The following is a 13,986-nucleotide window of genomic DNA, read 5'->3' on the forward strand; positions in this document are numbered from 1 at the left end:
ATTATTTTTTTTCCCCAAGCAAAGTATAAGGGACTTACTCCAGTCTAGTTGATGGCAGTAGTGCAACATTTATTGGATGCCAACCGCCGTTAAACCTCATCGAAGAAGAAACGTCTCAATGCAGCCAAATGAAATAGGAACTGAAAAGGCAAAATACTTGTTTCCCAGGGAAAGTATAACAGGGATGTACCATTGGCGCGCGGGCCAAATTGAACGTCACAACAACACTTTTTGCTCGAAGCTACTCCCTGAAAAAAATATTAAATTTTTGTCAGTTAAAATAAAATTGAACATGAAGTTCCGAGCAAAAATGATTGATGTTGGTTGCCTCAACCATTTCACACGTAAGTCTAACGTTAATACTGTAATGTTGCTCTTGTGTAGCTAACTAGTATTAAGCATTCATTGCTAGCTAGCTAATAACGTTAGCAGCTAGACTAACAATTTGAGCAAAGTCCTTCTCTAGGCTTCACAAAGTTGAACAATTATACCAACTACTGTTACTTGCTAACAAGCGTGTTTCACTTGCAAGAGAAAATATATGGTTGGTGCGGGTGCTGTCTGCAAAGTGTGTACTAAACTAGCCGAAAGACACTGATACAAAGATTTGTATAACTAACTTTAAACCTCATCGTTCTATCTGTGACTGATAGAACACAACTTTGCCAAAGAGGATATACCATGACCAAACTTCTCTGACTCGGTTTTGGTTATATGGGATACAGCCTTTGTCAGAATGGACTTTTCGTGATAGAATACTTATGCAGTAGGTTAGGTGAATTAACGTAGCAGGTAAGGGTAATTGTGTTCAGGTTGGGGAAAGGGTTAACATTAGTTAAATGCAGCAACAATAAAAAATCCTTTGCTCAACGAGACGATATTTGGAAGATGACCTCGCGACTCGAGAGATTGCATGTTTATCAATTGAACCCTGAACCGACCAAGAGGTAAACAGGCAACTTCTATGCTTAAGGTCCAGACAGGGTTAGAGATGGACAGAACCCCTCGTGAATTTTCTCTTGCATTTACATTTACATTTTAGTCATTTAGCAGACGCTCTTATCCAGAGCGACTTACAGTAGTGAATGCATACATTTCATACTTTTTTTTTGTACCCTTGCGAGTCGAACATGCAACACTTGGTAGCGTTTTACCTTTGATTTCTCCCCATCAGGTGTGGTGAATACCATCTCTAAACTAACGAAGACATGCATCCTGCGACTTACTCCAAACAACCTATATTTTGTACTGTCTGGTAAGGTAGCCAGCGGAGGAGTCGGCATGTGGTGTGAATTATCTCAGGTACATACCCATGCAATACAATATGTCTTTCTACCAATGAGTTGTACTTCGATAGCTCACACAATTATGTTTTTAATACTCTCAATTGTTACATGTAGGCCTATGGATTATGAATTGGACACTGTTGCCCACTATTTTAAATTTGGCATGTGAAGGGAGCAGAACAGAAACTCCAGGGAGAGGCCAGTCTGTCTGTTTCCATTATATGGAAATAACCTCTTATCCGACTGTGAAATACTTAGTCTTGTCTCTAACATGTAGGCTTGGCATTCCAGAACAGTCCCAATCAAATGAAATTGTATTTGTCACATACTCCAAATACAACCTTACCGTGAAATGCTTCCTTACAAGCCCTTAACCAACAATACAGTTTTAAGAAAAATAAAGAGTTAAGAAAGTATTTACTAAATAAACTAAAGTAAAAATATAAATACAAGAGTAACAATAAAATAACAATAACAAGGCTATATACAGGGGGTACCGGTACCAAGTCAATGTGCAGGGGTACAGGTTAGTCATGGTAATTGTACTTGTAGGTTGGGGTAATGACCATGCATAGATAATAAACAGCGAGTAGCAGCAATGTAAAAAAGGGGCAGAGGGTCAATTAATGCAATTAATGATTAGCTGTTCAGCAATCTTATGGCTTGGAGGTAGAAGCTGTTAAGAAACCTTTTGGACCTAGACTTGGTGCTCTGGTCTCGCTTCCCGTGTGGTAGCAGAGAGAACAGTCTATGACTAGGGTGTCTGGAGTCTTTTTTTTAGGGCCTTCCTCTGACACCGTCTGGCATAGAGGTCCTGGATGGTAGGAAGCTTGGCCCCAGTGATGTACTGGGCTGTACGCACTACCCTTTCTAGCGCTTTGCGGTCGGAGGCCGAGCAGTTGCCATACCAGGCAGTGATGCAACCAGTCAGGATGCTCTCCATGGTGCAGCTGTAGAACCTTTTGAGGATCTGAGGTGCCATGCCAAATCTTTTCAGTCTCCTGGATGCTGGCCTTCTAGGCAGAGTTCCTATGTCCAGTGTCTGTTCTTTTGCCCATCTTAATCTTTTATTTTTATTGGCCAGTCTGAGATATGGCTTTTTCTTTGCAACTCTGCCTAGAAGGCCAGCATCCCAGAGTCGCCTCTTAACTGTTGACGTTGAGACTGGTGTTTTGCAGGTACTATTTAATGCAGCTGCCAGTTGAGGACTTGTGAGGTATGTGTCTCTCAAACTAGACACAATAATGTACTTGTCCTCTTGCTCTGGTTAGAGCCAGTTTGCGCTGTTCTGTGAAGGGAGTAGTACACAGCGTTGTATGAGGTCTTCAGTTTCTTGGCAATTTCTTCCATGGAATAGCCTTAATTTCTTAGAACAAGAATAGACTGGCGAATTTCAGAAGACATTTCTTTGTTTCTGGCCATTTTGAGCCTGTAATCGAACCCACAAATGCTGATGCTCCAGATAATCAACTAGTCTAAAGAAGGACAGTTTTATTGCGTCTTTAATCAGAACAACAGTTTTCAGCTGTGCTAACATAATTGCAAAAGGGTTTTCTAATGATCAATTAGCCTTTTAAAATGATAAACTTGGATTAGCTAACACAACAAGCCATTGGAACACAGGAGTGATGTTTGCTGATAATGAGCTTCTGTACGCCTATGTAGATATTTCATAAAAAATATCCAGCTACAATAGTCATTTACAACATTAACAATGTCTACACTGTCTACACTGCAAAAACCATCAAGCACGATGATGTGGACCGCCACAGGAAAGAAAGACAGAGTTACCTCTGCCGCAGAGGATAAGTACATTAGAGTTACCAGCCTCAGAAATTGCAGCTCAAATAAATGCTTAACTGAGTTCAAGTAACAGATACATCTCAACATCAACTGTTCTGAGGAGACTGCGTGAATCAGGCCTTCATGGTCGAATTGCTGCAAAGAAACCACTACTGAAGGACACCAATAATAAGAAGAGACTAGGTGGAAGAGACGAGCAATGGACATTATACCGGTGGAAATCTGTCCTTTGGTCTGATGAGTTAAAATTTTAGATTTTTGTTGTAAGACTCAAGAGTAGGTAAACGGATCTCCGCCTGTATTGTTCCCACCGTGAAGCATGGAAGAGATGTGATGGTGTGGGGGTGCTTTGCTGGTGACACTGATTTATTTAGAATTCAAGGCACACTTAACCAGCAAGGCTGGTTTGCGCTTAGTGGGACTATTATTGCTTTTTTAACAGGACAACGACCCAAAACACACCTCCAGCCTATGTAAGGGCTATTTGACCAAGGAGGAGAGTGATGGTGCTGTATGAGATGACTTGGCCTCCACAATCACCCGACCTCAACCCAATTGAGATGGTTTGGGATGAGTTGGACTGCAGAGGGAAGGAAAAGCAGCCAAAAGGTTCTTAGCACATGTGGGAACTCCTTCAAGCCTGTTGGAAAAGCATTCCTCATGAAGCAGGTTAAGAGAATGCCAAGAGTGTGCAAACCTGTCATCAAGGCAAAGTGGGTTCCATATGTGTTAATTAATCGTTTTGATGTCTTCACTATTATTCTACAATGTAGAAAATAATAAAACTAAAGAAAAACCCTTGATTGAGTAGGTGTGTCCAAACTTTTGACTGGTACTGTCTGTCAGGGACAGGTTATTTTTGTCCAGGTGGGAAAGGGCAGTGTGGAGTGCAATAGAAATTGCGTCATCTGTTGGGTCGGTATGCGAATTGGAGTGGGTCTCGGGTATCTGGGATGATGGTGTTGATGTGAGCCATGTCCAGCCTTTCAAAGCACTTCATGGTTACAGACGTGAGTGCTACAGGTCGGTAGTCATTTAGGCAGGTTACCTTGGTGTTTTTGGGCACAGGGACTATGGTGGTCTGCTTGAAACATGTAGGTATTACAGACTCAGTCAGGGACAGGTTGAAAATGTCAGTGAAGACACTTGCCAGTTGGTCAGCGTATGCTCTGAATACATGTCCTGTTAATCCCTGCCGCCTTGTGAATGTTGACTTGTTTAAAGGTCTTACTCACATCAGCTACGGAGAGCGTGATCACACAACGGTGTTGCTCTCATGCATGCCTCAATGTCCCCTGCCACTAGGAGCTCCGCCACTGAATGAACATTTTCTTGTTTGCCAATGAACTTATACAGCTCGTTGAGTGCGGTCCTAGTGCCAGCATCGGTTTGTGGTGGTATAGAGTATAAACATATGAGATGAGTAATGCAAGATATGTAAACATAATAAAAGTGACTAGTGTTCCTTTTATTAAAGTGGCCAGTGATTTCAAGTTGATGTATATAGGCAGCAGCCTCTATGTGCTTGTGGTGGCTATTTAACAGTCTGATGGCCTTGAGATAGAAGCTGTTTTTCAGTCACTCGGTCCAAGGTTTCTCAGTCCGCGCCTGTACTGACCTCGCCTTCTGGATGATAGCGGGGTGAACAGGCAGTGGCTCGGGTGGTTATTGTCCTTGATGATTTTTTTGGCCTTCCTGTGACAGCGGCTGCTGTAGGTGTCCTGGAGGGCAGGTAGTTTGCCCCCGGTGATGCGTTGGGCAGACCGCACCACCCTCTGGAGAGCCCTGCGGTTGCGGACGGTGCAGTTGCCATACCAAGCGGTGATACAGCCCGACAGGATGCTCTCAATTGTGCATCTGTAAAAGGTGACTCGGTGAAACATAAGATATTACAGTTTTTAATATCCAGTTGGTAGCATAGTCTTGAACAGAGCTCATCCAGTTTATTCTCCAATCATTACAAGTCAGAATGTTGAAATGGTGATAACTTCATTTTAACTTACTTGACCGGTTGTCTGACGATTTTGTCCTTATGTTGGAGGTAATCTGGGACAAAATATCCACAGGGAAGCGTTATCAACCTGCTGGTCTGTATATCGGTTTATCGCACGTGACAAACACTTGCACAATATGGCTGAGCGTAACCATAGACCGAACGTTGTCCCACGCAATTAGCTGGCAAATTTCTCAACCACTTCCAGCTGATTGCGAGGAAATGTGCTTTGGTCAACTACGTTTGGTTAAATTTGGCTATTGTTTACATATTGAGCATGATGTGCAATATGTCAGAAGATTGCAAATTCAAACCACAGAACCTACTGGCGACGCAAAAAGTCGGGTATACATTTTCCTGTGGATACCCCATCTCCACCCCCTAACAGCAAAACTAACAGCATGGACAACCGGTAAAGTAAGTCTAAATATAATTTTATTCAACATTCTGGCTTGTAGAGACACTTGTGTTCACTGGTGTCTGCTCTATACTTATCCAACAAGCCATTCTCTATTTGTTTTGTATTTGACCAGGCCAACTTCTTTGATGAGTATCAGCTGGAAGGTGTGGCGCCCGACGCTAATGAGATCTGCCTAGAGGTGACCCCCGAGAACCTTTCCAGGGCTCTGAGAACCTCTCAGAATGCCAAGTGTGTGAAGATCAAACTGACCAAGAAGCACTGTCCTTGTCTCACTCTCGTTGCAGAACTGGTAAGAGCTACAGCAATTATATCCAGTGTGTCTGCTTCAAGGGAAAACTATCAACACTCACTGGGCTGTGTTGATTATGATGTGTAATTCTGTTGACTATATTGTCCATGTTTGTAAGTGACTACTTTGACATGTCAAGCAGTCAGTCAGTATATAACACTTTTCTAACAAACAGGTTAACGTTTAACACCTATAAATGAAACTGTCTTAACCCCCCTAAAAGCAAGACGTTCGTGGTGTTAGGTTCTAATTCTCAGAGTAAAACACTCAACGGACATTATGAAAGCTTAACCAAGTTTATTCTTCCCAGAGGACCAATACGGCTGCATTAGACAAAAACATTTTCACACGAGCACTGATATTTAACCGTTTAACCTCCTACTCATCTGTACAAACATCGTTCTTTACTGCTAGGCAGGACACTAGTTATACGGCCATAAAGTTTTATTTCTCCCTTAAGCTGACCTGACCTCAACCCCTTTCCATCACTAATCCATGGCTCTCTCCCCTTATCAATGCCTGCCACATGTAATCTCTTCCCTGCACTCAACACATTCAAAGCTTAATAGCACACTCTATATACCTTCCTCTTATAACCATTCACTTCTGGTATAGACCCTCTAACCCTCAGCACTCCAGCAGTGACATGAATACGTTTATTTTCATATTCTCAGAACCCAACAGTGGCAAAGAAAGTTTCTCCAGGTAGGAAATAACTTTGAGCGGAACCAAACTTCATAGAGGCAGCTCATCCGCCTAGCTGGCTGGCTATAAGTTTGGATACGTCAGAATTTTTATCTTTCCCTGCCCTCTTCTTCTTCCTTGTTAGCCAACACTTTCCAGCGTCAGTCGTGTTGTCACCCATGACATCCCGGTGGATGTGATACCCAGAAGGCTTTGGCACGACTTCAAAGAGCCCAGAATGCCAGACTTTGACGTGAGTACCAGAGCCGCTCTAACCTGAATCCCAGTCTCGTTCTGCCGTAGCCGACTCTAAAGCAGAACCAGACTGGCATCCAGGCAAGTCCTCTAAGTAATGCCAGTTTAAAACTTCAAGTGTACTGTTATTTAATTTGTTGTAATGATAACTATATCTAAATGCTTTGCAGGTGAGCATATATTTGCCTCCACTGAAAACTATGAAAAATGTTGTGGATCGAATGAAGAATCTCTCTAACTTTCTGGTAAGAGACCGTTTACTATGAGCTCAGATAATTTTACACATGCCCCCAACATACTATGATATATTTGTTATAATATCTTCAGTGTAGGTTTAATATAAAAAAGAAAAAAAGAAAAGTAAAACATTGTTTGGAAGTCACCAGTATGTCACAATGTCCTTTAAAGTAACGTAAAATAGAGCTGTTTGTTGATTGGATTATTAGCTTTCAATACAAAGTCACGTTGCCCTCTGTCCTAGGTGATGGAGGCCAACCTGAATGGAGAGATGAACCTGAAGATTGAAACTGACCTGGTGTCTGTCACCACCCACTTCAAAGATCTGGGAAATCCTCCCTGGGGTAGGTGCATCCCCTTTACTTGTGTTGTGTGCATTAAGGCACACCGTAGCAAAACCTTTTTGAAAAACCTAATGTTAGCCATGGCAACAAACTAATTTCAGTCTCGTCTCTTTTGGCCCTCCTCAGGTGACGATGGTTCCCAGGGGCGCAGTCAGAGCAGGGACCCTGAGGTCATGGCCCACACCCGCGTGGACATCCGCAAGCTGCAACAGTTCCTCATGGGCCAGCAGGTCAACCCTAGCAAGGCCATGTGCAGTGAGTCAACTCTCATTGACTTTTTACTAATATTAACCATATTGACCAATCAGCTCCTCTAATTTCAACGTCACCAACCCTGGTCCCAAAGACCCACAAGGTGATGCAGACTTTTGTTCCAACCCTAAAGTAACATATTTGCCGCACAAGATCTGCACGCCATGTATCTCTTTAGGACCAGGGTCGGTGAAGATTGGATTATACCATCTGATGACAGACAGAGAGCCTTGACTGTACCAGTGAGTTACGGTTACATCATCTTCTGTGATGCTTTATCAGATTCATCACTATATTATGAGTAGTGATGTGGACATGAATTGAATTGTGTGAGAGGGAAAAAATATCTTAGACTGTGTCATAAGATCCACTGTAAACTCCATGATTGAGATCATTTTACATTTTACATTTTAGTCATTTAGCAGACGCTCTTATCCAGAGCGACTTACAGTAGAGTGCATACATTTTGATTATATTTTTACATACTGGCCCCCCGTGGGAATCGAACCCACAACCCTGGCGTTGCAAGCGCCATGCACTACCAACTGAGCTACAGTGGTGAGCACTGATGAGCAATCTATTATTCCCACCAGATATTGTCCACAAGAGGATCATTCATTTGATTCTGCTGCACGAAGACGTTTCTCTGCAATACTTCATCCCAGCGGTGGCCTAGCAAGACAAATGTTGTCTAACACAAAAGTCAGCTGAGAAGGTTTGTTTTCTTCAGGATCAAATTGGCCATGCCTCCTACTGGAGGGCTAGTGTGTAGGCATGCTTTTGATTCAACCCCATTGTAACACACCTCGTTCAGCTAATCTAGGTACTAATGAGCCGTAGAATCAGGTGTGCTAGCTAAGGGTTGGAAAGAAAGCTTGCAGGAGGGTTGCTCTCCAGGAGGAGGGATGGGCGATCCTAGACTACACATTCCATTCATTTGAGAAGTTGTGGTTGATTAAGATTACATGAAAACGTGAAAAGCTTGTAAATCAACACTGCCGTCATGCACTTCCAAAAGTATAACTTATTCTCAGTGGAAGCTCATGAATTTCATCTTTAAAATGTAAAAGTTGTACTCTTAGACCTCGAACAAAGTTTGTGTATTATAGTTTAGTATTTTATTTAATGCGCTTACAAATCTCAAGGCCTTAAATGTATTGTCTATGTATGTTGCTACTGTATTGCTGTACATAGTTTAATAATTCCACTCAATATGTAGCTACACGCTCAGCCTTCATGCATTGTATGTACTGTTGATAAAACATTTTTTTTGTTAGAACACTTGTGTTATTTGTAGTGAAAAATGTGTTCAAGTCATTGCATATACCGGTAGCAATATAGAGGCAGATTGAAGGATAAGGACACTTTGGAAATCTTAAATGACCCCTTGCAAAAGATGTGCTACCAGTCTGTACAATGCATGGTATCTTGTAATAGCATAGGCAACAAATTAAATAACCACAGGATTATTTTGCAAAGGAAATAATTTGTCTTTTTTTTTATCCCTAGATTAATTTGAATATGACTATAGTCGTTTTTAGATGGTTGCGTACACAGTTGGTGCTGGACACACAGAAGGACCTTAGACATACACAAAGAGATTACTGGAAAATGGGAAATGCTTGTTTTGATTGGATTGGAAAATGCTTGTTTTTTTATTTATTTTATTTCACCTTTTATTTAACCAGGTAGGCCATTTGAGAACAAGTTCTCATTTACAACTGTGACCTGGCCAAGATAAAGCAAAGCAGTGCGACAAAAACAACAAAAGAGTATGCATGGCATAAACAAACGTACAGTCAATAACACAATAGAAAAATCTGTATAAAGTGTGTGCAAATGAAGTAAGGAGGTAAGGCAATAAATAGGCCAATAGTGGCAAAGTAATTACAATTTAGCAATTTACATAGGAGTGATATAACGTACGTAACCCCATTCTGTACAAATGTGAGTGAGTTTACGTTATGTGCAGATGAGGATGTGCAAGTAGAAATACTGGTGCGCAAAAGAGCAGAAAAACCAAAACAAATATGGGGATGAGGTAGGTAGTAGGTTAGATGGGCTGTGTACAGCAGCAGCGATCGGTATCTTGTATGCTTTTTTAATTCTATTTAATGTTTTTGGATAGTGGTAACATAAGAATGTTTGCCAAGCAAAAGGCTAGTTAAAGTCTACAGTGGGAGGGTGCAGAGAAGAAACCAGGATTTCTTATTAAACTGACTGAACCAATCAAGTGTAATTTCTACTGCTTTCGGACCAACCAGGAAACATTTTTTTCTTTGGTGCACATTATTTATACGGTAGTACGGATTCGACACTTTGGGTAGTGGTTTGTGATTGTACATTTCTCATGTAGTGTGCAGAATATCGTATATTAATGTGATATATCCACGCGTTGAGTGATATACTGTTTACTGCACGTAATTTAGAAATGTGCAATCACAACTGTAGGGCCGCGATGTACGCTGGGAATTATTTTGAATATTCATGAGCTCATTAGACAGTAAAATTAATTCGTGAAATCCGAGTTGTTTCGTTAGTTGGGATAGTTGATGGGTTGACGTATATTGTTTTTGGTCTAGTTATATTTTGTTAGATTGAGTTCAGGCAAATCTTTTTGTATATTATTTTTCTGATCATGGTTACAACTAGCAAGTATTACAAGATGTGTGATAATAGAAATATGTATATGCAAGTTACGAGAAACACGCTTCTTTCTGTTTTCCAAAAGACTAGTCAAATTGTGTAGTGAGCAGGTTGGGGTCACAAATGTGGACTCTACGTAACTGACTGTGAACATTATCAATCGTTTGTACCCACTACAATCGGACCAGTCAACTGCAGAACATATCGCCATATGTATTTATATAGACATGAACAAATATAGTTTTTAGTCATGGTTAGTGACATTGTAGAAACCTTATGCGAACAACATATGTTCCACCATTGCATTTAGTACAATGATTGCGCGCTGAAATAGATGCAATATTTTGAGAAATAATTTTTGTTCTTTGTAGAAATTGGTAGTGCATTATGGGATATCCCAAAAAGCTGAAACATGATTATTGTGTTGAATCTAATAGCAGGACAGACTGAACCACTAAAATTAATTCCCTGATTTTTACGACAATATTTCCGAGACACGCAAATAAGAAGATGCTGTAATTTGAACTGTTGAACGGACCAGATGCTGTTGTTAACAGACTGACGTATACAATGTATCAGGCGCAATGATTTTACCATTATTAGCCACTCGGCGGCGCACCACATCCGTGATATTTCTGGAGAACACCGTCTCTGAAACTGGCATTGCTATCATGTGCTACAGTGCCGTTTAATGAGTGCTAAGAAGTGGTGGAAAAAGTACCCAATTGTCATACCTTAATAGAAAATGACAAAAGTAAAAGTCACCCAGTAAAACAAGTCAAAGAATTTGGTTTAAAATATACTTTAGTACAAAAAGTAAATGTAATTGCAAAAATATACTTAAGTATGGAAAGTAAAATTATACATTTCAAATTCATTATATTATTAAGCAAACCAGACTGCACCATTTTCTTCCTTTAAAAAAAATTAGGGACAGCTAGGGGCATGCTCCAACATTCTGACAATTACAAAGCATGTGTGTTTAGTAAAGTACAGATACCCCCAAAAACTACTAAAGTACTACTTTAAATTATATTTACTTAAGTACTTTTACACCATTGGTGATGAGTCAAATTACAAAATAAAGTCTTAGGAACAGACGGCTTAAAATAATGTATGGATAGACTTTTCCTTTGTCTTGATTTTAAATTGGCTATAAAAAAAAATCTAAGTAGACCGTTCTGCTTCTGACATCTTGCATGACTTACGATCCTGCTGCTCTGGTCTCTCAATGCACTCGCCAAACAATTGAAACACATGCAGCCTGTTACAATCAATAGGCCCATTAAAAGGAAGTCAGAGACATGAGCTCCTCTACTGGGAAGCCAGAGACATGAGATCCTCTAATGGGAACAAAAGTCCAACTTTGGGGGGGTCTCTTAATATTGATAGTTTGACAAAGACGCGCTCCGAAAGCATACGAGCGAGCAAAACTGCACCCCTATGTCTCAGTATGTGTAGATGGTTGGTAGAGTTTCTTTGTCACGTGCACAGGCTCGAAAATGTATTTGCGTGGTTCAGTGGCCTTTTTAGGCTCCAACAGTATAGGTCAATGAGAAGTAAATGAAACGATAATGAGTCAATGCCTGTTCAGCAGCCTGATGATCTGGGAGTAGAAGCTATTAGCCAATGGCTATTCAGCAGCCTGATGGTCTGGGTGTAGACGCTATTAGCCAATGGCTATTTAGCAGCCTGATGGTCTGGGTGTAGAAGCTATTGGCCATTCTGTCCGTTTTTTTCCCATGATTCTCCTGTACTGCCCGTGTCTGAGTGATAGAAGCGGAGAGAACAGGCATTCCTGTTAATATGCATTCCTTTTGTCCAGGTGGGTGGGGGCAGTGTGCATTGCAATGGTGTTTACATCGTCCGTGGATCTTTCAGGGCGGAAGGTGAATTGGCGAGGGTCGGGGAGGGAGGAGGTGATGGGATATTTCACTAGCCTCTCTAACCACAGCATGATGGCGGAAGTGAGTGCTACGGGTCGGTAGTCATTCAGTTACTTTCCCTATTTTTGGCACGAGGACGATAGTGGACATATTGAAGCAGGTGGGGATAACGGCCTGAGCTAGTGAGAGATTGAAAATGTCCGAAAACACAACAACTTGCTGATCTGCACATGCTCTGAGGGCGCGGCTAGAGACGCCGTCTGGTCCGGCAGCCTTGCGAGGGTTAATACGTTTCAATGACTTACATACGTCCTCCGTGGAGACTGCAAGCACATAGCCCTCGTTGTCCTCAGCCCATGTATCTTATTCTGTCTGGCCAAAAAGAGTATGACACAGGATTTCTAGAGCTGTTGTTGTGCAGGCTATGTGGGCGGAGCTATAGTTCATGACTACCTTGCAATCATATGAACGAAAACTCTAGGATGGGACCTTTTGATCTTCTTCCCACTGAATGTGTTATGCAAGGCTGCCAGTCTCTTTCTCTTTACATAAATGGACATGTGAAATGTTGTGCCTGTGCTGATACAGTTATGATGCTGGTCTACAGATTAAGGATCGCCACTCAGGTGGAAACAATTATTATGATTGTGAATTATGGAGCATTTTTAAATGAAAAGATTGCAAAGAGGATGTTTTTTTAAATGAAATGTTGTGAACATAATTGATGCAAAGACAACCGTTCATATGATGCTTGGTCTTTGACACAACATAAACAAGTCACAACATGCTTTGTTTTAGTGGCCTTTGACAACAATTTTAAACAGTGCTTTAATTAAATAATTAAGCTTGTGCTGCATTTAATTTGCTTAGTCTGGTCTCTCTCCTTCACTAGCGCTTCTGGGGGGGGGGGGGGTTCAGTGCCCCTGTGATAACAATTTTGGACCCCCTTGTGGCCCCCCTAAATGTGGAGTATGAAATAATTTTTACATAGCAAAAATGTGTTATTCTTTTTTTTACATCCGTTATTAGACAGTGGCAACGATGATGATTATGAACATGGTCTTTTTCCTGCTAATGCCTGCAATGCAGTGAAGAAAACGATATGACAATAATAACGTCTAATGTAACTGGCCCCTCCAACAGTACAACTGGCCCCAGCTTGGCCCCCCCAGTTGAAATGGTCTAGAACCGCCACTGCTCTCCTTCCCATCTCTCTCTCTCTCTCTTGCTGTGACTGACAAAACAAGAGAGAAACTGCTGATGCACAACCAAATTTCAAACTTACACATTGTGTATTCAACTATTCTAACAGTAAACAGTAAATTGAGACCCTGGATGTGTTCGAATACCCGTACTTGCATCCTAAATAGTATTCCATTTGAGTATGCGGAAGAATAACGTTTTATAGTATGTGATACTTAGAAAATGGAGTATACTTTAAATGCCTGACTGTTACACTAATTTCAGCTTTGACAACCGCTGATCAATTAGATATATCAAATATTGAATTTGGCCTTTACTACCTCATAGAAAAGCACTGAATAACACATTCATAGATGGCAAAAAAAAATATAGATCACAAATGTAGAATAAGGTTTTGAAGTGTCTGTCCTATATCAAGGAGATATAAGAAAGCTCAGGAAATCTTTTTTTTTTTGTTTACACATTTAATCCCTTATATTTGTTGGCACAAACAAACTACCTCCATACTTCCATTAGTTTGCATAGGTTACCTTCAGATGTGTCACTTGTGGGGGTCGTGTTTGTGATAATCTCCCCTTTCCATAGAGTAGTGATAATACTTTGTAGGCCAAACCGTTCGGACACTGCAGACATTTTTGTGAAAAGACCGATTTTCGGGATGTCTCATGGTCTGCAGATGCGGAAGGC

The 13,986-nt window shown here is 41.1% G+C and overlaps 1 protein-coding gene across 2 annotated transcripts; it reads left to right on the forward strand.

Moving 5' to 3' along the window:
* The first annotated feature begins 71 nt into the window (after positions 1 to 71).
* Positions 72 to 8,843, forward strand: hus1 (HUS1 checkpoint clamp component). Of its 2 annotated transcripts, XM_045710532.2 has the most exons (9): positions 72 to 344; positions 1,175 to 1,302; positions 5,616 to 5,792; positions 6,622 to 6,729; positions 6,902 to 6,976; positions 7,213 to 7,312; positions 7,439 to 7,567; positions 7,698 to 7,806; positions 8,158 to 8,843. In XM_045710532.2, exons 1-8 carry the CDS (start codon positions 77 to 79, stop codon positions 7,796 to 7,798), a joined length of 1,086 nt encoding a protein of 361 aa, XP_045566488.2. In that variant the 5' UTR covers positions 72 to 76; the 3' UTR covers positions 7,799 to 7,806; positions 8,158 to 8,843. The 2 variants fall into 2 exon arrangements, with proteins under 2 accessions (XP_045566488.2, XP_014036916.2); XM_014181441.3 differs by lacking the exon at positions 7,698 to 7,806 and having other exon boundaries at positions 86 to 344.
* The last annotated feature ends 5,143 nt before the right edge of the window (positions 8,844 to 13,986 follow it).

The sequence above is a fragment of the Salmo salar genome, chromosome 29 (genome assembly GCF_965601325.2).
Source record: "Salmo salar chromosome 29, fSalSal1, whole genome shotgun sequence".
In the NCBI taxonomy this organism is placed as follows: domain Eukaryota; kingdom Metazoa; phylum Chordata; class Actinopteri; order Salmoniformes; family Salmonidae; genus Salmo; species Salmo salar.